The 25,256-nt window shown below is 42.8% G+C and overlaps 2 protein-coding genes across 2 annotated transcripts; one reads left to right on the plus strand and one right to left on the minus strand.

The window, feature by feature from the left end:
* Positions 1-547: 547 nt before the first annotated feature.
* vwa7 (von Willebrand factor A domain containing 7) lies at positions 548-11,516 on the minus strand. The gene is made up of 18 exons (XM_062552732.1): positions 11,256-11,516; positions 10,741-10,844; positions 9,720-9,970; positions 9,151-9,384; positions 8,840-8,936; positions 8,399-8,527; positions 8,064-8,259; positions 7,153-7,325; positions 6,506-6,618; positions 5,803-5,919; positions 5,473-5,661; positions 4,335-4,467; positions 3,859-4,011; positions 3,505-3,597; positions 2,930-3,210; positions 2,263-2,399; positions 1,630-1,789; positions 548-1,515 (listed from the first exon to the last, which is right to left on the minus strand). Exons 3-18 carry the CDS (start codon positions 9,951-9,953, stop codon positions 997-999), a joined length of 2,958 nt encoding a protein of 985 aa, XP_062408716.1. The 5' UTR covers positions 9,954-9,970; positions 10,741-10,844; positions 11,256-11,516; the 3' UTR covers positions 548-996.
* An 8,469-nt stretch (positions 11,517-19,985) lies between these two features.
* aldoca (aldolase C, fructose-bisphosphate, a) lies at positions 19,986-24,868 on the plus strand. The gene is made up of 9 exons (XM_062552734.1): positions 19,986-20,045; positions 20,982-21,112; positions 21,667-21,878; positions 22,021-22,075; positions 22,849-23,009; positions 23,187-23,270; positions 23,353-23,527; positions 23,730-23,929; positions 24,119-24,868. Exons 2-9 carry the CDS (start codon positions 21,001-21,003, stop codon positions 24,212-24,214), a joined length of 1,095 nt encoding a protein of 364 aa, XP_062408718.1. The 5' UTR covers positions 19,986-20,045; positions 20,982-21,000; the 3' UTR covers positions 24,215-24,868.
* The last annotated feature ends 388 nt before the right edge of the window (positions 24,869-25,256 follow it).

Genomic DNA, 25,256 nt, shown 5'->3' on the forward strand with positions numbered 1-25,256 from the left:
AGCCCTACTCATGCTGTTTATTACCTCCGCCAAGGAGGTTATGTTTTCATCTGGATTTGTTTGTTTGTTTGTTTGTGTGTTTGTTCGCAAGATAACTCAAAAAGTTATGGATGGATTTCAATTACATTTTTCATTTTGGAAGTGATCCACTTGGTGGAGGTCTGTGCTCTCTGATTGCTTTTCTAGTTTATTGTGTCTATATAAGGACTATTTTTTTGTATATTGTGTACATACTTCACATTTCAACAATTTACAAGGAATTCGAGGAGGCCAGGAGGCTATGCTTTTATTAAAGAAGTTATTTTTCACTGAGACGTGTTTTCATGCCATCCATCAAACTACTTGATTCCTCTCAACACCTTTTTTATATTCTACAAACTATATAGACAATTAGCAATTGGTAGAAAATCAAGTCAAGTTCATGATCAAGTCCAACAACCTGGTCTAAAGTTCATTTCCATAGCATGCATATTGGAAAAAAAGAGAAGAAAATGTAAATAATACAGTAAAACATGTAGACTGTAGAAATACACAAGATTGCATATAATAGTTTTAGTAATTGTTTATTTGGAAAATGAAATCATAAAAAATAAGCACGGTGACATTGTAACCAAACATCACAAACTTCCCTGAGTCTGATTTTCTTTTATTCTCCTTTAAATCAGTGCATTATTATTTTTTTCTCCTATACATGCCCAAAGTCCACCTGTAACATTCACTCAAATGCTACTCATTTATTTGGGGGAAATGTCTTATACAGTAGGCCTAGTTCATGAGAAACACTCACTACATCACAGAGAAAAAAGAATCTAACATTACCTCAAATGCTGTTCTCAAACCCCCAAATGGGGCCATAATTACGGCTTCAGTGAAGACTCAAAAGGGGGATCAGAGCAGCCTTGGAGCCAGTAGTCTAAAACAACTACATCCTTCATCAGCAAAGTCACCTCTGACTAGCATTTAAGCTAGTGGAGGTATTAGCCCTATTCAGGGCGATTACACATTGATTACCAGCAGACTGATCAGAAGCAGACCCAGACCCAGGCCCTGGTTTGGGTGACCTGTCTGGCGCGCTGCCCTGTTCGTCTCTACCGGGCTGGCGCTCTGCTGGCGGGCAGCCAGGTGGCAGCTCCGGCTATTTCCCGCCCTGTCCCACACCACCAACTCTGCCGTCGGGGCACAGCAGGTGGACACGTAGCCTAGGCGTACGGGCCTCCCCCCGACCCAGGATGTCACGCTCAGACGAGGCTCCCCCGCCATCATGTGGTCTCTCTGTGAGACGTGACCCTCCTCCCGAGACTCCCCTGGCAGGCGTCCATGCTGGCCCTTGCTGCTGCCGCCGTGGTGGAGGACCCGCAGTGTGCCCTCGCCCTGGGAGAGCTGGACCGCAGCCAGGCCGGAGTGGCCGCGGTCCTTCACAGCTAGAGAGACGCTCCAGTTGCCTAGGGAGCACTGCTCTGGACAGTACGTGTGCACAATCATCGCTGAGCAGGAGGGAGGCCAAGTGTCGTTGTCCTGGCCAACAAATCAAACAGGATATGATGTCAAAGGAAGACCATGGATCAACATGGATCAAAGCCATATATTTGCAGTGATCAGTATTCCATTTTGACCTGCTGTGACACTCACCTGTGGGATAACAGTCAGGTGGAGCACGGCGTAGTTTGAGTCTGCGGAGTCCCGTGCGCGCACCATCAGGGTCAAGGTGACTGCCTCTCCCGCTGCAGCTTTCCTGGGGGTTCTCAGCACCACCTCCCTGCTAAAGGAGCTCCTCTCACTGATGTGGAAGCTGTTGACCAGTGGAAAATAAAATGAGTTCACGAATCAAGATTGCACCGGAATTCACAGAACTTCACTTTAAGTTATGCACTTGTTGTATCAGTGATAACGAGTGGGATATAACATTATTAGTCATTAGCTATTGCTCTTGTCCAGGGTGACTTAAGTCCACACTAGTCCGAATCAGTTTTGATATGGATTTTCGGATCAAATCTGATCTGCATCCACAAACAGGTTACGCTGAACTTATTACATGGGCAGTCCCTCTGGAGAAAAGTAAGGGTTTACAATGGTAGCATCCAGGGGCACAATGGTAGCAGCCTGTAATTGTATTCACAACCTTCAGGTGTTGCATTTCATAATATACGACCTATGTGATGTGGATTTGCTTCAATTCAATTGTGTGCAACCACTGAAATGTTTGAAATGAACTGCTTCTGCCATAGACCCTATCTCCCATCCCACCGCTGTAGGCATTGTCACCTATAGGGTCCTGTGGGTGAGAGGTAGCCATGGTCGTCCACCGCAGACAAGGAGAAACTGCGGGCGGGGCCTTGGTTCCACACCTCAAATGCCACACTGGTGTTGTGACCAGGAACCAGGCGAGAGGAGGACAGGACCTGGGAGAGAAAACAGAGAGGACCTTTAGCTTGAAATGCTATGATGGTCAGAGAATTTGAGATAGTTGAGTTTCCCCCAAAAATAAAAATTCTGTTGATATACAGATGTTAGGACATGCTAATATTAAAATGAATTCGGGTGCATCTAAAAATATATGCAATACCACGGAAAGTCCACTGCCTTGCACAGACTGATTAGGCAGAGAGATTAAAGGCTTGAGAAACTATCGTTTATTTACTTAATCTCAGGTCAACATTTCTTGATCATAAATTCTTTATTCTAATATTTTGAGATTCTGGATTTTTGATTTCCATGATTCCATTTTTTTAAATAAACCTTTCCATGACATTCATATTTTTTTAAGATGAACCTATACTGTATTAAATCCAGTAATACAGTATTCTCAGCAAGTGATATTTGCAAGTAAATGGCCTCTAGAGTAGATTGTTCCTAAGGAATTTAAGAAATTTAAAAAAATGTAATGGTTTTCAGTGTAATGCCTCAATAGTCTTCTGAATGGCAGTTGTACCTGTATCTGCACATGAGTGGGCTGGATCATCTCTGAGGAGACCCTCTCTACCGTGCTGCCGTGAGCGTCTCGGCCAAACAGGTGCACACAGAAGGGGGTGTGTGGCACGGCCTCTATCCTGCCCACCAGCTCCTGCTCCGATGACCACGAGGACGACGTGGAGTTCAGCGTCACGTTCTGCAGGCCCTTGCCCCCAGCACCTATCAGCGTCACATGACTGAAGGAGGGCCTATGAGTCGGGGACAGGCCCGTGACGGTCAGCACCAAGAACACCGGTAAACCTGGAGGGGACACGATTGGCCAGGAAACAGGTGATACACTGATCATCGTCACCTTTTGAGTTTAGAAATAATTGACTTGCTCTTCGCTCCTGTATCTTCATCAACTATAATAAACTATCAATCAATCATTTTAGAGGGTGCCATCATTTAGTACTTTTAGGGGTTACTGTTCAGTAGTTTTACAGTGTTGTATGAGGGCAGTAAGGTAGGTAGTATAAGCACTGTTGACTAAAAAATTCCTTTCATTCTGAAACTGATTACTGTGGGATAAGTGTATCCAGAGTGTAAACAAACCAGCTACTGGGCTGCCTTCCACTCGAGACAGTCCAGGATGGGTTTCATTTGCCTCTGTGGCAAGGTAATAGAGGAAGTCCAAGCTGCTGTCACCTAGGAGACAGCAAATATGAAATAATGAATAAAAGCTGAACTAATAAAGTATGTGTGCACATATCTCCATTAATGAATATTATAAATGAAAAGAAAAACAGCTAATGCTCAGCTTTTACTCACAGAGTATACACATTTTAACTCCATCATTCCAATTCCAATTCCAATCATTCCATTAACCATTTTAAAAAGTAATACATAACATAATTGAATCATGCTGCACATAAAATGATGCCAAAACGCCATCGGTGGTGAACTTACCGATGACGCTGAAAGTGACATTTCCATGAGCCTTGGCTGTGATGTTCCACTGCCCGTGCTGGATGGGGGGCAACAGTGTCACCCGGTACAGGCCCTGCAGACGCTGGAGCTCCGCCAGGGGGCCCGGGGGCCCCAGCAGGGGCTGACTGTGACCTGCGGGACAGAGACAGAGACGCAGCCGGAGAGATCACAGTGGTGTCCACAGCGGGGCATCCTCATAGGCCTCACTCTTGTGTTGTCTCAGTGACATTTATTGTCCTCTGTGATGTTGGATCTCCTGGGATCTGATGGGATTGTGTGATTTCTACATGTGTGAATCTCTGCAAGATCATACAGAATGTATGAGCCACAGTACAATAGAATTTGCTTGCTGGATAAGTGTGTGTGTGTGTGTGTGTGGGGGGGGGGGGGTTGTGGGTGTCTGTGGGTGGGTGGGATGGTGAATTCAATGGCAAATGTGTGTGTGTATGTGTCACCATGAGGGCTGTGGAGTGTGCAGTCGGTCAGAGCTCCAGCCAGGTGTAGCGTGATGTTGCTCATGCTCCTGTCCACCAGGAAAGTGTGGGAGCAGGCCGAGTCCACGTGGCTCTCAGCATGCAGCAGAGTCACCTGCACACAGACGCACAGGGCAACATCAGTCTCAGATTATTTTCTCTCTCTCTCTCTCTCTCTCTCTCTCTCTCTCTCTCTCTCTCTCTCTCTCTCTCTCTCTCTCTCTCTCTCTCTCCTCTCCAGTGTCTAATGACTTCTGCTATTCCGTGACTCAGATACACAGTATGTGTTAGAGGACAGGATAATATAATGGATTGCTGCTTAAAGGCACACTATGCAGGTTCAGGTATTTTTGGTGACTCGAGAGCTCCCTCTAGAGTCGATATTATATTTGAGCTATATCTACTGACAAGGTAAATTTTCACGATTCTTGCGAGATTCTTGCTAGTCAGGCCAGTGTTTTCGATACGTCTATGCTGTATAGTTATGCTATGTGAACCACAAATTTGCATTGTAAAGGTTATATTAAGGTGAAAATAGTGTACCTTTATGATGAAGTGGGAAATGCTCTCTATCTGTGTGTTCACATCACTGTCATGATGCGTAGTTTCTCCATCTCTTTCTTTCTGTCTCTCTCTCTCTCTCTATCTCTCTCACTGGGCCTCTCATTTTTCACTGATTTCTCTCTCTGATGACGCACAAACTCTCTAGGTAGCAGAAATCATTGTCTTTGTATTCTGTATGATCTTTGGGGTATCATAATTTGTATGTGGGGTGGCACATAAGTGCAACTAAGTGCCTGAGAACATGTGCTGTCAGGATGGGAACACTTTAGACAAGCAAGATTCCCTTTTGTGTGTTATACAATGATTCTCTTCGTCAGATGTTCTTGACCATTTTGCCAAAATGTCAAGTGTCGAGCATGAGTTTGATACATTCAAAGGCCAATTATTCACACACACACACACACACACACACACACACACACACACACACTAGGTGATTCCTGTAATAAAACATGCAATGGCAATAAACAGCCACAAGGTGGAACCCTTATCTGCAGAACAACCTTCACTGGATGTGCGTAATGTCACACATCTCAGCTCAAGACTTGTATCATACCTTGCTGGCTGTGGCTATGGTATCCTGAACGATGGTAGAGACCTTCTCAATGTCTTTATCAGAGGTGAAGATGGTCATTCCACCAGACACTGAGGCCAGGGAGGTGTAGAGAGAGAAGCGGTCGGGAGATAAAGTTTCCCTCTTCCTCCTCATGGCTCTTTTGGTGTCCTCCGTCAACAGGAATGTCACCTGACAGCAACAATACAATGCCTTATTTGCATCTGCAGGTGGCTTACAGTAATAAGGAGGGTGTGGCATTGTAAATATTTCTGTAGTGATATCATCATCTTAGACTTCGACCGTTTTATGTGACTATGGATTATGTTGTACCTTGCTCTGTTTCTCCAGTGTCAAAGCCTTCACAGAGTCGTAAAGGTGCTGGTCCTTGGCAGAGGCGTCAGTGAAGACAAAGATTTCAGACAAGGGTGGGCTCTTTGTTAGCGCCAACTGAAGAAACACACACACAGACTGGGTGTAACAACTGGCAAAAATCTGGAGTAAAACAAACAAACTAAACAAACCCATGTTGTATTTAGAAACCCACACATCTACTCCTATTCTTCTTAGTCTTAGTCTAAGTCTTAACTCACAATCTAAAAGTCGCCATAGTGAAGCAAAAAAAAATACTTATGGGGTCACACCCTCTGGAGTAATTCATTCAGTGGTTACGCATTCAGCAAACATATTAAACAAACACGAATTATCAAACTCAGGCTCAGTGATGGTAATATCTCCTGCTACATTCTCATGAAATACATCAGTGCTCCTGCATGTATTAAAATGTACAATGGAGGCCCCAGCCGTGGCACGACTTGCTGGGGCACCTGCACCACACACTGGCGACCCGGGCTCGATTCCCGCCCGTGGTCCTTTCCGGATCCCACCCCAACTCTCTCTTCCACTCACTTCCTGTCTCGCTCTACTGTCCTATCTGATTAAAGGCATAAAAGCCAAAATAAAATATACTTTAAAAAAAAATGACACCACATCTGGGGTAAAATCAAAGATATCCCATAAATATCTCTGTGTTTACCTGGATGGCTGTGAAACACATCTCAGGCTCATCACCTCCGCCCAGTGCAACAAGCTCCCTGAGGTTGCGCAGAAACTGGTCCGGGTCATCAGTCTCATACACGGGGCCCACTCCTGGGACAAAATGACCATGATTGCATCAGTAGATTTGTCACAGCCATCATGCAACACCAGGAATTGAAGTCTGTTCAAGTAGTCTGTATATGTTTCTTTGAGCTGAAGGCTCTTCAAAGAGAGATATACGCGAAAAGTGCATTTTTTTATTGACTTTAAAAAGTCAATATGTTTATTCATTCTATTTTGGAGGGACCGTGTGCAATTGAAAACAAACATTTTGTCATTTGATGTATTGTACAAGTGTTGCCCTTACATCTGTAGTCCCCTGACAGGTCACAGTTAAAGATCCAGACAATATTGAGCAAACAACCAGACAGACAGATAATACATATCATGAATAGTAATATACAGTATCACTTATTCACTTATCACTAACTGATTTTATGGACTGATGAACTACCTAGTGACTTCATTAGAAAGATACCCATTTTATGTCAAAACTACATTCTCACTGAGACAACTAAGATATTGGTTTAAACAAGGCCCTGAGCACTGCCAGTAAGCCTGTGGAACTGAAGACGTGGCACATACCCGGGTCATGGAATGGCACCAACAGGAAGGTCCCTGGCAGGGCGTGGCGAGTCTCCTGCGCTCGGGCCCGGATGATGGAGTCTGCCCGCAGGCGGGCGGCGGAGATCTCCTCAAACATGCTGCCAGTGGTGTCAATCACAAACACCAGCACTGGTGGCTGTACACTGAACAGTCTGCAGTCACATGAATGCCATTTCAACAGCTACGTCAGTTCAGGCAAGATCAGTCTATCAATTTCAACAGCTACTAGTCTGGTTTTCACCATACTAAGCTCAATAGTTCAGGCAGGGTTCACCCAGCCTAAACAGCTACGTCAGTTCAGGCAAGATCAGTCTATCAATTTCAACAGCTACGTCAGTTCAGGCAAGATCAGTTTATCAATCTCAACAGCTACGTCAGTTCAGGCAAAATCAGTTTATCAATCTCAACAGCTACTAGGCTAGGTGAACCCTGCCTGAACCTCCGGGGAATTTGAATTTCGCCCGGCAGTTCAGGCTGGAAACCAGCAGATCTTTTCCCTCTGTTTACTGCCAGAACCTTTGGCTCCAATCAGAAGCGGCCATACTCTAATCCTGGCACGCTATTGGCCGGTGACGTGACGATAACGAAACTTAAGCGACGCAAAGTGCAGTAGAAACAAAGCACAGCCTCGCCAAACTAATGTTCAATCTTAAAAGATTGAGCTTAGTATGGAGAAAACCAGACTAAACAGCTACCTCAGTTCAGGCAAGATCAGTTTAATTTCAGTTTAATCAGTTAAATTTGTCTAATTCAATTTAATACATTTCATTCTACTGCATTCAGTATAAATTCTATAAATTATGCCTGGTTCAATTTAATAGTCTAAATTCTCAGGAGATTAAAGTTTAGTCTGAGTCCAAACAAAACATTTAAGAGGGGTGACCCCTGACCTTAAGAAGCTTGTGGGCCCCACTGTGTCCCGAAGATCACGCAAGACCAACAGCGTCGCCATGGTTGCGAGCTTGGCGGCCTCGGCGTGTAAATAGTGGTGGGGGGAGAAGAAGGGCGACGTGCTGTCCTTGTTGATGCCCCCCCGGGCCCCCTGGTGACGACTGCTGTCTAGAATCCCGCCGTGACTACACTTGCCTTGCCAGAGAGACACCTCACAGTCACTACAAACTCACATACTGAGATGATGCACAACTAGAATCAACCAATGTAAAGTATGCTGAATATAGCACTGTATCGGATGTACATACATAGTATAATGCATAACCTGAGTTACCTGGTGGCTTGATGGGATAGTCACTGAAGTAGCCAGTAGTAAGGAGAGGGAACTTTGGATTAAGCATCACTTTGAGGATATTATTTTTACAGGTGGGTGAGTGGCATTCTTCACAGGTATAAACATCCTCTATAAGACAACAGAAGAATGGAAATCAGATCAAGAGTATTCTACAATGTAGAATTGGTTTCTGTTATTTGCGTAGTTTGTCACAATGCACTTCCTTGCTTTGTTCAAAACACACGTCTACAACACAAGTATCACATTTGACAGTGATATATGTCACGTATGTATACAGAGGTATGTCACGTACAGGGACATAATTTCATATTCAGCTGTGGAAAGGTTGAGAAATCATCTTACCACTAACAGTGAGAAGTGGCTAACATGAAACTATCTATTGCTTTAGTAACAGACTGTCATGGAAGAAAAGTTGCTGACCTGATGCTGTTGGTATTGCAGGAGCTTTGGGGTCCAACAGATGCTGGTAGATTGTCTTCTGTCCCATTTCTACCCAGTTACTGTGACTGTAGAAATCCTACACACAATTACATGAACACATAAACACACTCCTTTCATTATATTTACTGATTTGGGTCTACCTGTCCACCACTGTTTCAGTGGGATTACACAGTTTTAAGTTATATTAATATGGATTAATTTAATAACAAAATGGTATGGCAAGATATACAGTATATATACTGTATATATACATATCAGTGTGATATCATTGGAGCCTAGCCATCCTTTACCTGCAGTGAGTGGAAGAGCTGGCCCAGGTTTTGGCGAGCCCCCTGATACTCCCGGGTCTTCACCAACAGCACACTATTGTTCCAGAACTTTCGCAGCATCTCTGTGGCAGCATCCACGCGCTCCGAGTCGAAGTGGTAGACGGGGTCAGAGCACGTGTCACTGAGGAAGTCCATCCCTGCGTTGGCGCGGACCACCTCCCCGATGGCTCGCCAGAAGCCTCGGCCCAGTCCTTCCTGTGAGCCAGATGAGAATGTTAAGTTGTTACATCTCTGCCTTTGCCTTACACTTTGTGTTGTCTATGGATCTGGATTCTACTGGGTAACACTGTTGACAGACTCACATTTCCGCTTATGTTTTTCTGCAAACATGTAAAATGACTTGTTTTGTCTCATTTCTACAAAGATGTTGAGGGACACTTATGATTTTAGGTAACGCACTATAGAAGCTGTTAACCAACTGAACCTTGTAGGTGTGCTATTTGAATTTTTTTATGATTATCAACATTTTTTCTCAATTTTGGCATCATGTGTTGTACCCAACTAGGACTTGCTGTGCCCTTGTTACTTACATGTCTCTGGTTGCCTGAGTGGTGTTGTCCTGGCAAACCCTTCAGCGTCTCCATGGTAACATTGAGGATGGCCTGCTCAGTCATGTACTGGTGCGTGTAGGAGTCCCAGGACAGGGTCAGCACCCGGGACCAGAAGTTGGGCAGGAAGGACTGGCATCCTGGCAGTGCCACGAGCAGCAGAGCCAGGACACACAGCCTAATCCATGGTTTGGCCTCCCAACCCCTCCACACCATTTGCCAATGTCAGTGCACTGCAGGGAGCATAGCAGATAACATTTGATTGAAGTTAAATGGGTGTGATATATATACTCACTGCATATTTGTCCCAGTGAAGACACTAGCTCCCTCTCCACCCCTATACGAAATGCATTTACAGCTAACACAATGTGCTCTCCTAAACCTGACGTTTAAAATGAAACATTCAAACAAATAGGGTATTACATGTGTGTTGTGGCCTTATTAGGCCATATTAAATCATTGTCAATAATGTTTCGTAACTGTTACAAAAGAGTGCAGACACTTTGAGTGTCTGACAAGGCACTTGTTGACAGGAAGTGGTCAGGGAGAGATTGACAGACTGGGGGATGGGTCAAAGAATTGTTCTTTTTGTAATGATAAAAAAAAAAGTATGGCGTATGAAATGTTTGTTATTTCTTATAATAAAGCTTGCTTATCTTTTGTACCAGAGGCATGTTGTGAAAAAGCAAACAAATGAACACGTACACACACACACACACACTCTTGGATGCACTTCTGTCTCTACTAGTGGAGTTTACGCAGACATGCATGTATGACTAATGACTAAAACACAGTAGTAAAAATGAATGAATGAATTAATTACTTTTGAGGGCATAATACACAACATATATCATGTCTCTGTTTGAATCCTAATTGATGGCTATAAATAAATTTAAATAAATAAATACATTTCCTTTCAATATCACAAATTACTTCATGGTAAAACATACAGCACATTTCCTATCGTAACTTTTCCAATCCAAATCACATGGTCTGTACTTACCAAAAGAGTAATGATACTGTTTAAACTCTTGGTGGTGGTTGATGCTGAGTCCTAAAGGTGTCAAGTTCCAGTAGTAGTCCAGTGATCAGCATTATTTGCCAGCGCTGTGGGTTATGTTACAGTTACACTACTACATACAGTACATCTTCTGTTTCAACTCGATGAATTATTATCATTCCACTGACAGAATTGCAACACTGGAAAACGGCATCACAAACATTATTATAGAGTATGGGTTTTGACATGATATTTCAAAATAAATTCAATGCTATATCTATGTGCAAAAAACCCTATGCGGTGTAAGGAAGATGTATTTGTCTTACAAAACCATAATGTAGACAATGTACAAGTATAAAATGACTGTCTTAATATATTGTAAAGCAAGTTACTGTAAAGAATTAAGCAGTGTTTACTGTTAAGAATTAAGCAGAATTTTGCAGTAAAATATACAATAGCTGTGCAGAGAATACATTTAAAAATGGGTGTGGTCTGCATGTAGATCCTTGTTATCTTACCAGCAGTCCTCTTTGGACATAGGCTCCACTTCAGCCTACACGTACAGTCTATGTCTGAGTGTGTGTGAGACTGACAGGCACGCACACACACAACCTCATGTTGCGCAGGCGTTTTTTTGCGAAGGAAACCAACTCGGCCTCAGATGCTCCGCTTCAGCTTCCACGAGACACACGCTCAGCACGCCACATCCTTTGCATCCTCTCTTGCCGACTGCGCACCCTGAGTCTGGGACACTGACGCTGTCTGTCTGTCTGTCTGTGAGAGAGCTATGTGGAGTGACTCGTCGGGATTTGTAGGGGCTTCCCTTTCCCCCCAAAAAAACTCCCACTCTCTCCCCTTATTCTCTCAGTCTCTTCCACCTACTCCTCCTCCTTCTACTTTGCCCCCATTATTGCATGGTGCATTGGCTGCTCACAATAGGCCTGAATACATTACGGACGGGATGCTTGGGCCAAGGCCCCCGCTCTCCTGACTCGTCTTTCAAGCTCCCTTTTCTTTGGGTAAGAAAAACCGTTGGGCTCGCACTCACAATGCTGGACACCCTGTGCCCTCCCCATCCCCATCCCCCAAGTGGTCCTCTTATATCATGACTCCATGCAAAAAAACCAAGAGGGCAAAGCTGTTGCTAGCCAACAAGAGACTCAGCACTGCACTGCACTTCACTAACATAGCCTGTGTAAAGGAACAAGACACGAAACAGAAAGTTTGGTGTTCCTCTTTTGTCTTTGACATTTGACCTGAGCGGAACCATTAATCGTGAGGATCTCAATAGCGGTTGAAGAGAATATACAGCACTGGACGATAGGGGAGATCATGTGAGATCTTCAACGAATAAGTCAATCATAGTATTAGCATAGACTGTAAAAAACATGAGTATTAGTAGAGGAGATGTGCATGCTACAATAAGGGGAATAGTCATGCTAGAGAGCTGAAATGGGATTGGATGCTTACCAGGCCGTGTGAGGTTATCCACAGTAGCCTAATGTTTCTAGAAACTCAAACACTTGGCTTGAAGGTGGGCTAAATCACATGATAGTCTGTTGACAGGCTGATCCATAATTAGTCTTTAGCAGGGTAGCCTATGTCCAACTTGAGTTAAAGGAGATCCCTTCTCAATAGGCAAGACAACAATTGTTTTGTTGGTCTACTTTTGCTGCTGCTCTTTTTCTGGTCTAGACTGAGTTTACCAATGTGCCAAGTCTATATATAGCTGTAGGGCAGCTACCCATTACCCTTGCCAATGCCAACCTTTACTAGGCCTACTATTGGAAATACTGACACTTGCTTCAGTAAACCCCCATGTCACAAACACACAGAGAAACATTTATCTATGTTGCCTGTTGAGGACAAGCTATCTGTCAAAAATCACGAGTAGGCAAGTCTATCATTCAGGCCTCTAGTACCCACCTCTGGATAGCCTGATCACACAGTCTTGACCCTTCATCAATTTGTCAACTTGCACTGCAGGTTGTTTCAAAGCCAGGCCTGCTCATCAGAATGGCATGCAGCACAAGTCTACAGCGGGTTATTCTTTCTCTTTGTATTGGCAACTGTTTAAATTAACATACAGGGGTCTAAAACATATTTAGAAAGTTGTCTCTAGGCTATGCTAGCTTCTAGGTCTAGATTCTACCTGTTCTTAACTTTCCCTGGCCTGAAATAAGCCGTTACCATACGAACCAGAAGATCCTCCAGCGTTCGAACTGATAAACTCCGTTCCATAAATTCCATTAGACTCACTGCGCGCTAGAAGGTATGTAGCCTAATTTGACAGTTTTAAGGATATTATTTGCTATTCACGTGCAGGGAATGCAATTTATTCTAGACATGGAAAACTGCTTTGCACTACTTAAAAGCCTACTGCACTTTACTGCAATATTCTGGACACGAAAATATTAGGCCACATCATTGCAGGCTTAACTTATGGCTTATGATGTTATTTTTCACGAGGGTACAGTCTATGCCAATGACGGTACGCACAACTAGACTATAGTCGTGACGCGTATTACTAACCCTAGGTCTGTAATAATTGTGTCTTTAATAATTAAGATTAATAGTAAGCCTATAGCCTAACCTTCTCCACACACAATCCTAGGTACAATAGTTTGGGCTACTGAAAGCCCCTGGCCGCAGTGCGCGTGCTGAAGGAGGTTTTATAAGTCTGTTATCGAAAACGCTGTTTTGACAAGATAGAAGGCCAAGGCTAGGCAGGCTACATAAATGTACCACACTTTCAACATTGCAAGGTATTGCAGAGTAGTAGAGGTATTTCCAGTCAGTAATATCCATGCTGTCCACATGGGGGCGGGTGTGCCTTTCTCTCTATGAAGAAACGCATGTCCCATGCATGTCCCATTTGTGTGGTAGGCTACTGCACCTTAATATCAAAGTTGTATGGAAATTTCACCAGCCTACTTAAAACCAGACTGACAGAAATATGAACAGAAAGACAGATAGATAGATATGAACAGATTGCATGGAAAAACATAATTGAATAATAAATGGGATAGGAGTGCAGGAGATATTTTCCAAGTGAGGGAGATCAAACTATGAGCAGCCCCCTATTTCACATGAGTTCAAACCCCTGACATTTTTTGTCACACTCAGAAATAATCTATAATAATCTCCTCAAGACAACTAGCTGCACACAGTGCAGTATGAGTACACAGTAATAAAAAGAAAAGGGTATCTGTGGGCAGCCCTGGCTCCAAAAAAATGGGAACAAACCTGTAGCCTGTCCTCCAAACAAAAATGAAACCCTGCATGGAGTTTCTCTTTGAATACTGAAGGTAGGGTCAAGCTAGTCTGGCCCGGCCTGTCTACGCACTTTCGCTCAATTTATTTTCCCTTCAGTCCTCCGTTTGGAATAGCTTTATCTGCTTTTTTTTTCACAACGGAAAGATCTTGCCAGATCACTCCCTCCTAATCAGTGACCAGAGGGCATCCCTGTGAGCGGTTACATTTACATGATGTAAGTTGCAAGCCTATCATTATCGTTGTGTCCCCCATGGTTAATACATGTCATTACCAAACGTTAGTGATTGAACTCCAATGATTCAGACAAGCTTCCACCAACCAAGAAATAATCGTTTGCGAATGGATCGAGGCTGGGTGAACCCTGCCTGAACTTCCGGAGAATTTGAATTTCGCCCGGCAGCTCAGGCTGGAAACCAGCAGATCTATCTCCTCTGTTTACTGCCAGAACATTTGGCTCCAATCAGAAATGGCCATACTCTTGTCCTGGCACGCTATTGGCCGGTGAGGTGACAATAATGAAACTTAAGCGACGCGAAGTGCAGTAGAAACAAAGTGCAGCCTCCCCAGACTAATGTTTAATCTTAAAAGATTGAGCTTAGTATGGTAAAAACCAGACTAGATCAACGCCAGACTCTCTCAGAAGTCAGAGAGTCATGGCCTTCCGGGTCAAGCTACCTCTCTGGCGTGTTTCGTTTGGTCCTTGGTCATTTTTTGTACATAAGCATCCGTTAATACAGTAACTACATAAACACAAACAAACATGACAAACCTGACCCCTTTTAATTATCTGACTGAGAAAGAGAGTGCAGAGGTGATATAATCTTAGTTAAGAGAGGGCACTTTGCTAGTAGAGAATGGTAGAGAGGAAAATACTGGCTTGAGTTGCAATAATCCACTCTTGAGCCATTGTTTACTGTAGAGTTGTAGAATACCATGGGATTGCAAAATACCAACCACAAAAAACAGATGTACAGATTGGTCATTATTACTGAGAAATACACCCTGTCTTCTTTCTCTGCCCTCCGCATTTTATCATTGCTCTTTTTAAGCTGAGCTAGTGCTTAACTGCTAACTGCTACAAACTTTTTGTCATTTGCCTGTCATCTGTCTAATGTGAGCTAATGCGATCATGCAATCAATTGCACCCCAGACTAAGCTATTTGGGTCAGTTTTTACTCTTTGTCTACTGACTGTCTATCACTGCTCAGTGCCCAATTGGCATCATCACCCCCCGTCCCCCCCCCCTCCCTCCCTGTCTCTCTTTACGCTGCTCTGATCTGTAATATAGCCACACAGAGGCAAACCCAGAGAGCATGCAGATGTTGCACAACTGAGTTATTGGATATTTGCTACTTTAATAATTTATGATTTGCTTATTTTTTTATATCAGTGCACAGATTTATGTTCTTATGATAGTTACGGTTGTTATTTGTCAACCCTCAATAGCATAAGACAGAATGGCACATGACAATGAGAAGATCAGTATTATTAGACCATCATTAGACCCCATGTGTTCATACATGTAACAGAATGGCAGGAACTGATTTCACCCGCCATGCACATTTTATTGTACTTTTGTAAAATCCCTTTTTTTTCAATTAATTTGCGCAAAGCAAGGGTGTATCTGTATCCATACCAGAATATACCTGGCTTCAGGTGTTTGAAATCTTTTGTCAGAAGCAAAGTGTAGCAGTGTCCCCCATCACAGGCAGACTCCCTCCCTCTCTCTCCTATAAACTACCTCTCGTCAATTACTCCTAAACAAATGTTCATTGAGTGAGTAGGTTATAACATCTTATTGTGAGTGATTAGTGTTATTTGTTTGTGATACGTGAACCGGTGGTGTGGTGCTTTGCTTACAAACAGAGGCTGTTTGTAATTTGCCATGGGAGCCAGCATTACTTGGCACCATTGTCCCCTCTTCACCCAGGTGATTCACTGCCTTCAAATCGCCCTTCCTCTGACATACAGTACATCTCATATCAATAAAATGGACTCTTCCAGGAAAGGTGACAGTCCAACCCCTTTTATCACTCCAAACTTGGTGCCTTCCAGGGTCAAGAGGCCCCTCTCTGTGCCCTGCTCACAGGAAATGTTAAGTTTCTCTCTGTGGAGCTCCATCTCTAGTTAGAGGCAGGAGAGAATCAGAGCAATGACTCACACCTTTGATCCCCCCACCCCTCCCTCCCGCTCTCTGTCAGGTCCCACATGACTAGAAAGGATCAGTACAGGGCACATCTGAATAGGGCAAAGGTAAAGGCAGGGCAAGAAGAGACACCGGTTAGGAGGTAGCTCTCAAGAGCTGCCTGAAACCTACACAGGGTAAGACATGCATACATGTACCCTGCTGATTATGCAACATTACATTACATTACATTTGGCTGACACTTTTTAACCAGCATGCACATTCTATGGCAGCATGCACCTTCTATGGCAGCAACCTCTGGCAGATCTGTCTTTTTCTTTGGCAAAATCAAGAAAACCCAAGATGGTTTGTAGTGCTACAGTAGTATTTCACTTTCATTTCATAATTGTTTTGCTTGCTATGATGTATAGGTCGAATGTCTCAGTAGAAGTGGCTTATGATCAGTGGTATTACATGCATTCAGATTCATTTTGAATAGTGCCTTGTTGCAGGGTGGTATATATTTGGGCCTTTTTGCCAAGGACAGTGACGAGTGACAGGAAGCAAGTGGGAGGGACCAGGAAATGACTGCGGGTCACTCACACTCAGACCCAGACCCCTGCACTTGGAACCGTATTTGGCACTGACGCAATTGGATAACACTACGATCAATGTTTACTCTGACTGATTCTGGACTTAGACGCAATTGGATAACACTACGACCAATCTTTACTGATGAGTTGCCCAGTGCTCTCCGTTCCAGCAACAGTTTTGGATCTTTTAAGAGGGGTCTTAAGGCATATTTGTTTAATATGCACTTAGTCTTTTGAGCGTTTGTTATGTGTTATGGTTTGTATAATAGTATTGTTTTGTTATAATTTGTCCATCGATAGAATTTGATGTTTATTTTTGCTATGGTCCTTAAATTTAGCCTTACCATGCCATAGTTATTGTTGTTATATGATTGATTGAATGACTTATTTAATTGGTATTCTCATATTCATTGTTTTATTTCTCATTAGGTTAGTACTTATAATGATCGTTTTATACAGTTTTATTGATAATATTGCTATTCTCCCTATTTTGTAATTGTTCACTGTTAATTTAATTTGTATTGTTATTTATGTATGTTGCTTTGGACAAAGGCGTCTGCTAAATAACCATAACCATAACCATAACCATATAGAAAGTTGTAGCGCTGTCGTCATCAGTTTAGCTCAGCCCTGGCCCGCCTATATCAGATACACCAATTTGATTGGTAAACGTATGTTGCTCATGGCCAGATCTGGCAGACACAATTCAAATTGTGCTTTCGCACTGTTGGACTTATTTGCACTACCACCCCATGGCACACACATACTGAATCACAGGGTCAGTCCCTGCCCCATCACTGCAAGCGCCTCATACTTATACATCCTTAGAACATTCATGTGGATCATTGAAGTATCTTTTAGTATCTTTATTTTACTTTTTAGTCATGTTTGTATATCATCCTGTTTATGTTGTATGTTGTGTGTGGTGGGACCTTGAATTTCCCCTTGGGGATTAATATATCTATTTACCTTATCTATCTACACCTTAAATTAAACTAATGCTCTCATATATGATGTCTGTTTATTTATGTATTATAACAATGTATTGTGTCATATATAGTCACTAGTGTATAATGAATGCTAGTGTATGTTCAATGCTTGATGAAATGTTGGACAATCGTGGTTAGTGGGTAGTTCAACGGAGGAAAATTACTCCTTTGGACTGTCCTTGTCAACTTAACATCATGTTCCAGTCCAAATTATTATTTCTTAACCCTCAAAACTCTCCATTCCTACTCCATTCCCTCAAACAGACAAATAAGTAAAAACACATCCATCAATACCCTACATGCAGACTTCTTCAACGCCTCCCTTCCCCTCTCACATGTATTACCAGGCTAGTGCTGATGAGTTACTCCTAGCCCTACCTTATCCTCTCCTGTTGACACACAGATTCAGAGATACAGTACGGCTATAGTGTCATGATTAATGTGTGACTCTAAGGAGGAGTCAGAGTTTATGTAATTGTTTTTCTTAACAAGGCTTGAAGGAAAGCAATAATCCCCTTGCATGTGCTTAAATGTTAGTGGTTATCAATTTGATGATGCCTTGTAAAGCTATTTCTCACGAAGGCCATTTCTCTTTCTTTAATATGTAGACCTAGAGATACAGACTTTTTAATGAACTGTTCAGGTCATGAGTTGATAAACGATAAACTTTATCAGTTGTCCATGTGTAGGCCTATACTGTATTTGAATACAGCACATGATCTGCCTGGTGCGGTTCTTCCAATATTGGCTCTGTGTGCTATATGTGCACAGTGTACCACACCTGAACATCTATCCAACTTTCAGACCTCGATGTGACCTATTTGTGAGAGCAAAGACAAACCCTAAAGGGAGCAACCTTAATAGAACTGAAAATTGAAGACCAGATAAAGCAGCATTATTAAGTGTTTTTAATTAGGTAACAGGAAAAAACCACAGCCCCCTGTGGAAGGTGGCTAAATATAATCAGAATCTCCTCTATGACTCCATCACTTTGTATCTAAGTGACAGACTTATATTTCATACCCTCACGCTGTTTTCGCCAACTTGTTCTGGTTTCACTGAGTTCCCTTTCTGTCCTACTTTTAATATTGCTTGTTTTTTCATTCCACCTTGATATCTCCAAGGCCTCATACAATATTTATTCACCAATAGTGATATGTTGCTGTGTCATCACGTTCTCAATTACACTGAGTTGTCATTGGGGTGTATTGTATGTCACTACGTAAACATACCTGTGAACATAACCTCATGCACTGTATCAGCGTAGGTCAACAAATCACATCTGTGAAGTAAAGAACAGGAACATGGATTTTCTTGCAGGACACAATCATCTCTGTGTGCATCTTTTCTGGGTCATTATCCAATATACGTCCATTTTTCCATAAGGTTTAATTATTTTAATCACGCTGGTCCCTCGTTTTGCGTCCTTGAGAACTGGATCATGAAGTTATTTCCATATCTCTGTCACCTCCGGTACAAACCAGGAAATCTTATTCCTGCTCTCCTTAATCACATTTTAACTAGAGACCACGTCATATGGAAATGAGCCTCTACCGCTCTGAAACTTCCTCTTTAGAGAGAGTGCAAGTGGGAGAGGTCTCAACAGGGGATTTGGTGATATGCCTGAAGCATTGTCAACCAATTAAATTATTTATAGGAACTTGAAATGTTTGGGGTTTTGTGATTAAAAGAGGAAAGGTAGACTGCGGCGAAAACTATTTGTAGCTGTTCCTTGAAAAATATGTTCCATCTAAATGAATCAGATGCCTCGATCTCTTTCTCCTGGATGTATGCCACCACTTAACACAACTAGACAACCAGGAATTCTTCAGGAAAGCAACCATAAGTGTTTATAGACTGTGAGCAGCAGACGAGTTCTCATTGGTGCAAGGGTTTTAAAACCAACTGGACATTCACTATTCAACTCTGGTTACAGAGGTTTTCTGACACAAAAGCATTCTCTTTCTCTCTCTCTCTATCTCTCTCTCTCTCTCTGTCATGCACAAGCACACACACACACACACACATACAAAGAGAGTTACCACACCAGAGAGAGGGAGACCTGAACTCTGTATAACAGGTAATGTCATGCTTTTTTCACAACAGCATGTGTAGAAACATTTTGTGAGCTATGAATTACATTGCCCATCACAGCACGACTCACCTTCTCCCGTGAGGAATTTAATGAGGTTGTGACGTTAGGCCCCACCCCAAAAGACAGGGGCTTTAGAGTTGTCATTTCAGATTGGAGCATCATTACCCTGAGATCAAGTCAACTCATTTCAATTGGAGAGGACAAAACCAACCATTTCTCTTGGCTCTCTGGTAAGCCTTTACTTGCACTTTGAGAAAATTGATTGAAAATTCTTGATATTCTCTGTTGTCTATTTTTTATTATTATTATTTTGCGTTTGGCATGTTTGCTCTATATATTTGGATGCTGATTCTGATTCTGACTCATAGGGTTGTATAGATATGTGAGACATAATGTGCCACAGGTGGTGCACTCTTACACATTTGGTGTGCAACATTTTTCAGAATGGCGAATATGAATATCTGCAAAGACATTTTTCCTAAATGTCAGTTTTTCATTTGTTGCCCGTAAGGCTTTTTTTTTGGTCGAGTGTTTACAGCTGCATATTCCAAATGAATCGGTAGGCTTACAGAAATCACTTTGCTTTACTTCAAAATGTTGACAGTGGATTAAGTCTCACCCCTTAGACTGTCATCTGTTTTATTTTGTCGGTGGTTAATTCATCTATTTAATTGGTTTGCAAAAATTATTTGAAAAAAAAAAAACTTTAGACTGCTGTTTGAAGACCACAATGTTTCTGTAGGGTTTTTTTGACAGAGATGTCATTGGGTCTTTTGTATGGGTTTTTCTAAAAATAGATAAGGGTTTAGGGGGTCCAGGCAGATCCATTGTGACCACTCAATGCATAAGCGACAAAGCAAGCAATACGCTTATGAGTTAGTGGTCAGCATGGGGCAGTTTGTTTTTCGGTCAATATGAACAATATCGAGGGGGGTTTATATTTTTGTCAGGATAACTTTAACCTCACCAATCACACCATTTTGTGAATTCATGGTGCCTGTGTCTGGGAATTGAGCTGGCGGCTGAAGTCTGCTTCAAACTACCCTAATGTTCCAGAATTTGCTGTAGTGCTAATTAGGTCAGACAGATTGACCTACTCCTTGAGCAATGTTACGGCAGTTATTCCCTAATTAAACCAATTCATAAATCAATTTCATTCTCTTTAGATTAATAAAGACCATCAAAATGGCACACCAGTTTCCCACACTTTCCACGGAGCAGAAGAAGGAGCTGCATGAGATTGCCCTGCGCATCGTGTCCACTGGGAAGGGAATTTTGGCTGCAGATGAGTCTGTGGGTCAGTATTTCCACTTCTATTTGGGCATCCGTGGACCCAGTTAGGGAGTGTGAGTGGTGGGAGTGACTGAACACTGCCCTCCCACATCTGCATCCACGGATGGGGTGCCCTCGAGCAAGACAATATACTCAACTGCTCCCCAGGCATGGGATCAGGGGCTTCCCACTGCTCCGGGTGTGCATGTGTGCTCATACTGAGTTCACTGCTCAAGTGTGTGTGTGTGTGTGTGTGTGTGTGTGAGTGTGTGTGTGTGTGTGTGTGTGTATGTGTGTAGCCTTTACACGGATTTCCTACAGGACAAAGAAAGCTTATTTTAACAGTGTTTTTTTGGGATGAATATGGATACGGATACATTTGCATATGGATTTAAATATGTTTGTAATCATCATATGGCACAACATGTGAAATGAGAAAAAAAATAAAACAGAGCAGTATACAACATATCTACATTCAGTATTCATAGGGTTTTGTTTAAGGCACCAAGAAGTCTTTTGTATGCACATGCAGTTGGACCTGACATAAAGGTTTTATTCTCTGGTGATGTTTTAACACAGGGAGCATGGGGAAACGTCTCAATCAGATCGGTGTTGAGAACACAGAGGAGAACCGACGTCAGTACCGGCAGGTTCTATTTAGCGCTGATGATCGCATCGACAGCTGCATTGGCGGTGTCATCTTCTTCCATGAGACACTGTACCAGACCTCTGATGATGGCACACCCTTTGTCAAGATGATCAAGGACAAGGGCATCACTGTGGGAATTAAGGTGCAGCCAATCTGCTCACGATGCATCTTAACAATATATTCAAATATCTCAGGAGAAAGGATGACTCTCAGCCTGTGGCAGTTTTATTCTTCATAACTGAGATGGCATCATCTCAAGAATTGACTGAGGTTTCTTTTTACAGGTTGACAAGGGTGTTGTGCCTTTGGCCGGAACAAATGGGGAAACGACATCACAAGGTAGGCAATGTAGAGTGAAAGACGTGAACAGAAGGAAACTGAAAAATGTTGCCCAAAGAAAACCACATGCAGAGACAAGACAAATAAGGAAGGGTTTAGAGACAAACAGCAGAAAGACAAAACAGACTGATAGACAAGAACAACAATTTTGGTCAGAAAAGATACAAATTAATTTCCAAATGGCAGACAATAAAATAGTTGATTTTTGCCAAATCTGTGAGGTTAGTTGGAGAAAATAGTCTGGCCCTGCCCATGCACCCAGAGCTTCTTTCAGATGGATCTGGTCTGGAACACCATAGTTCAGAACAGTTTCCCTCAAGAAAAATGCAGGCCAATCAGTGACAAGGAGGGGAAGACGAAACCGAATCTTATTGTGATAGGCTAAACAGAAGCAGCAACACCTGCAAACGCCAAAAAATGCAATTGGAAAAAAACTGAAATTAATCAGCAGCAAAGGTAGACCCACATACATTGTTTCCTAATTGTTGGTGCATGCTGTTTTTTGACAGTTTGTAAAGTTTAGGCGAAGCAGGAAGTAAATTAGGAATCTCTGATCAATGTGATAGGTAAGACTGGACCAATGACTTCAAAGTTAGTGGCTGTCATGATGCAAGTGTTTCCCAATTGAGAGTCACCAGACTTACTTTATAAATGAGTTGGATTTTTCCAGGCTATGAGAAGATCCCCAAAATGAACCATTCATATGTATGTTGCACAAAGATGACAATGGACCACTTTGCATTTGTAGCACTAACTGGTCCTTGTTTCAATAGGACTTGATGGCCTATCAGAGCGTTGTGCTCAGTACAAAAAGGATGGGGCTGTCTTTGCCAAGTGGCGTTGTGTGTTGAAGATCAGTGATAGCACCCCCTCTAACCTTGCCATCAAAGAGAATGCTAATGTCCTTGCCCGCTACGCTAGCATTTGTCAGCAGGTAAGAACTCTCCAATAAAATGTACAAATGTAGGCCAATTTGCTTAAGATTCATCACTAACATAGCCTTGTGAATGTATGCTGCCACCTTGTGGTAATGTAGCCTATGGCAATGTGTCACTGTTTCTCAATTGCCAGTGCTTCATTGAACTCACTGTTTCCCCCATTTGTGTTCCAGCATGGTATTGTGCCAATTGTTGAGCCTGAAATCTTGCCCGATGGAGATCATGACCTGAAATGTTCTCAGTTTGTCACAGAAAAGGTTGGGAACAGTTCCAGTATATGTCAAACCCAATGCCTGTGTTTGCTCTGTTGCCTGCACTCAAACCTTTGCTCTTTTCCAGGTGCTGACAGCAGTATACAAAGCAATGTTTGAGCACCACGTGTATCTGGAAGGTACACTGCTGAAGCCCAACATGGTGACTCCTGGCCATAGCTGCCTGACCAAATTCAGTCCTGAAGAGGTTGCCTTGGCCACAGTGACAGCCCTGCGTCGTACTGTTCCCCCTGCCGTCACAGGTTTCAATTATTTGTTCATGAATCTTAATGATAAGCTGTGCCAAAGGTCAATCGTTTCATTCAAAAGTAAATCATAAAAGTCATAAACGCTCATATAAACTTCCCCCACACTCCTCTTCAATACATTTCTATACCTTGAACAAGATCAAGGTGGTACCTGAGGACACAGAAGTGAAAATAATCCTGACTCCGCACATTGCAGGGATTACCTTTCTGTCCGGTGGACAGAGTGAGGAAGAGGCCTCTGTTAACCTGAATGCCATCAATAACTGCCCTCTAGTGAAGCCCTGGGCCCTCACCTTCTCCTTCGGCCGAGCCCTACAAGCATCTGCCCTGAAGACCTGGCGCGGCGTGAAGGACAACGAGAGCGCAGCCACAGAGGAGTTCATCAAGAGAGCAGAGGTATATGCTCGTCTTCTCCCTCAGCTCTGGATTGGGAAGCTCTGCTTCACTACACGACAACTCACTGCTTTTCTGTTTTCTTATGTTCTTAAAATGCAATTCCTCTCTACCACGCTCAACCGCTGCTTCCTTTTCTCCTGTCTGTCTGTCTGTCTGTCTGTCTGTCTGTCTGTCTGTCTGTCTGTCCAGGTCAACAGCCTGGCCTCCCAGGGGAAATACACCGGTGGTGGAGACGGCAGTGGAGGAGCTGCTCAATCAAACTACATTTCTCACCATGCATACTGACCAAGCCTGCAGTGATGCCACACACCCACAATCCAAATAGTTGGCCAATAGACAACCTCACTGCCATGATTGTGACCATGTTCTTGCAGCACGGGCTCATATGCCCCACCCACACCCCCAATATTTTAGAATAAATGTTATTGACAGAATGTATGTATTGGTGTTGTGTTGAGTGGACTTCAATGTGTTGCGTGGACTTCAATTTGTTAGCACTTACTGATCACTACACATACTTTCCTATAGGCCTAAGTAGTATTCAGACATGCAAAAAGAGACAGGCAAAGTTCCATGGCCGACAAACAAATGAGCAGGGCTGATACCACAGTGACATGATAATGGAAAGTTGCATTAAACAGGTATAGGTCTAAATGCAACTTTCAACTATTGCACATGTTGGACATTGTAAGGGAAGCCTACAAATCATCACTCTCAGCAGTAGTACAACTAAAGAAATCAGTGGTGAGCTGTTTAGATTTATGCTATCTTTATTTGTGTCGTAACCTCAGTAGGCCTATAGCTACAGGTTCTGGTTTGAGCCTAGGCTGTGTTTGGCACGAGGCCTCAATGGAACTAGATTTCTTGTGACTGCCCATTTTTGGTTGTTTGTTAATTACACATTATTGTGAACATGTTCAAGTAATAAAATTCTAGACTCTTAAAGGGTTGGTGGATTATTTTAGAGATTATGGCCTACATTTAGGCTACAACATAGGTTAAATTTACAATGTTCCTATTTACAAGTCATTTGTTATATATGTTTATAATATAGCAACAGCACAATCTTCTCCTCCCATTCATTATATATATGTTTTTGCTTTTATTTAAGTTGTAGAAAAGATAACAGATGAACAAAGCAGTTAGGCCGCACAACAGGGGCAGAGGGTGAATGAGACCATGCATCTCCCGCGCAAATTAGGTCTATTGTTGTCGACGGGCGGAATAGACGGGCGAGCGCACCTTGCAACACACACTAAACACACTACTGTGCGTATAAAGGACGGGCGTACTGAGGTTTTAATAAGTTAGGTTACAATTACTTTTT

This window comes from Sardina pilchardus, chromosome 13 (genome assembly GCF_963854185.1).
Source record: "Sardina pilchardus chromosome 13, fSarPil1.1, whole genome shotgun sequence".
NCBI classification, from domain to species: domain Eukaryota; kingdom Metazoa; phylum Chordata; class Actinopteri; order Clupeiformes; family Clupeidae; genus Sardina; species Sardina pilchardus.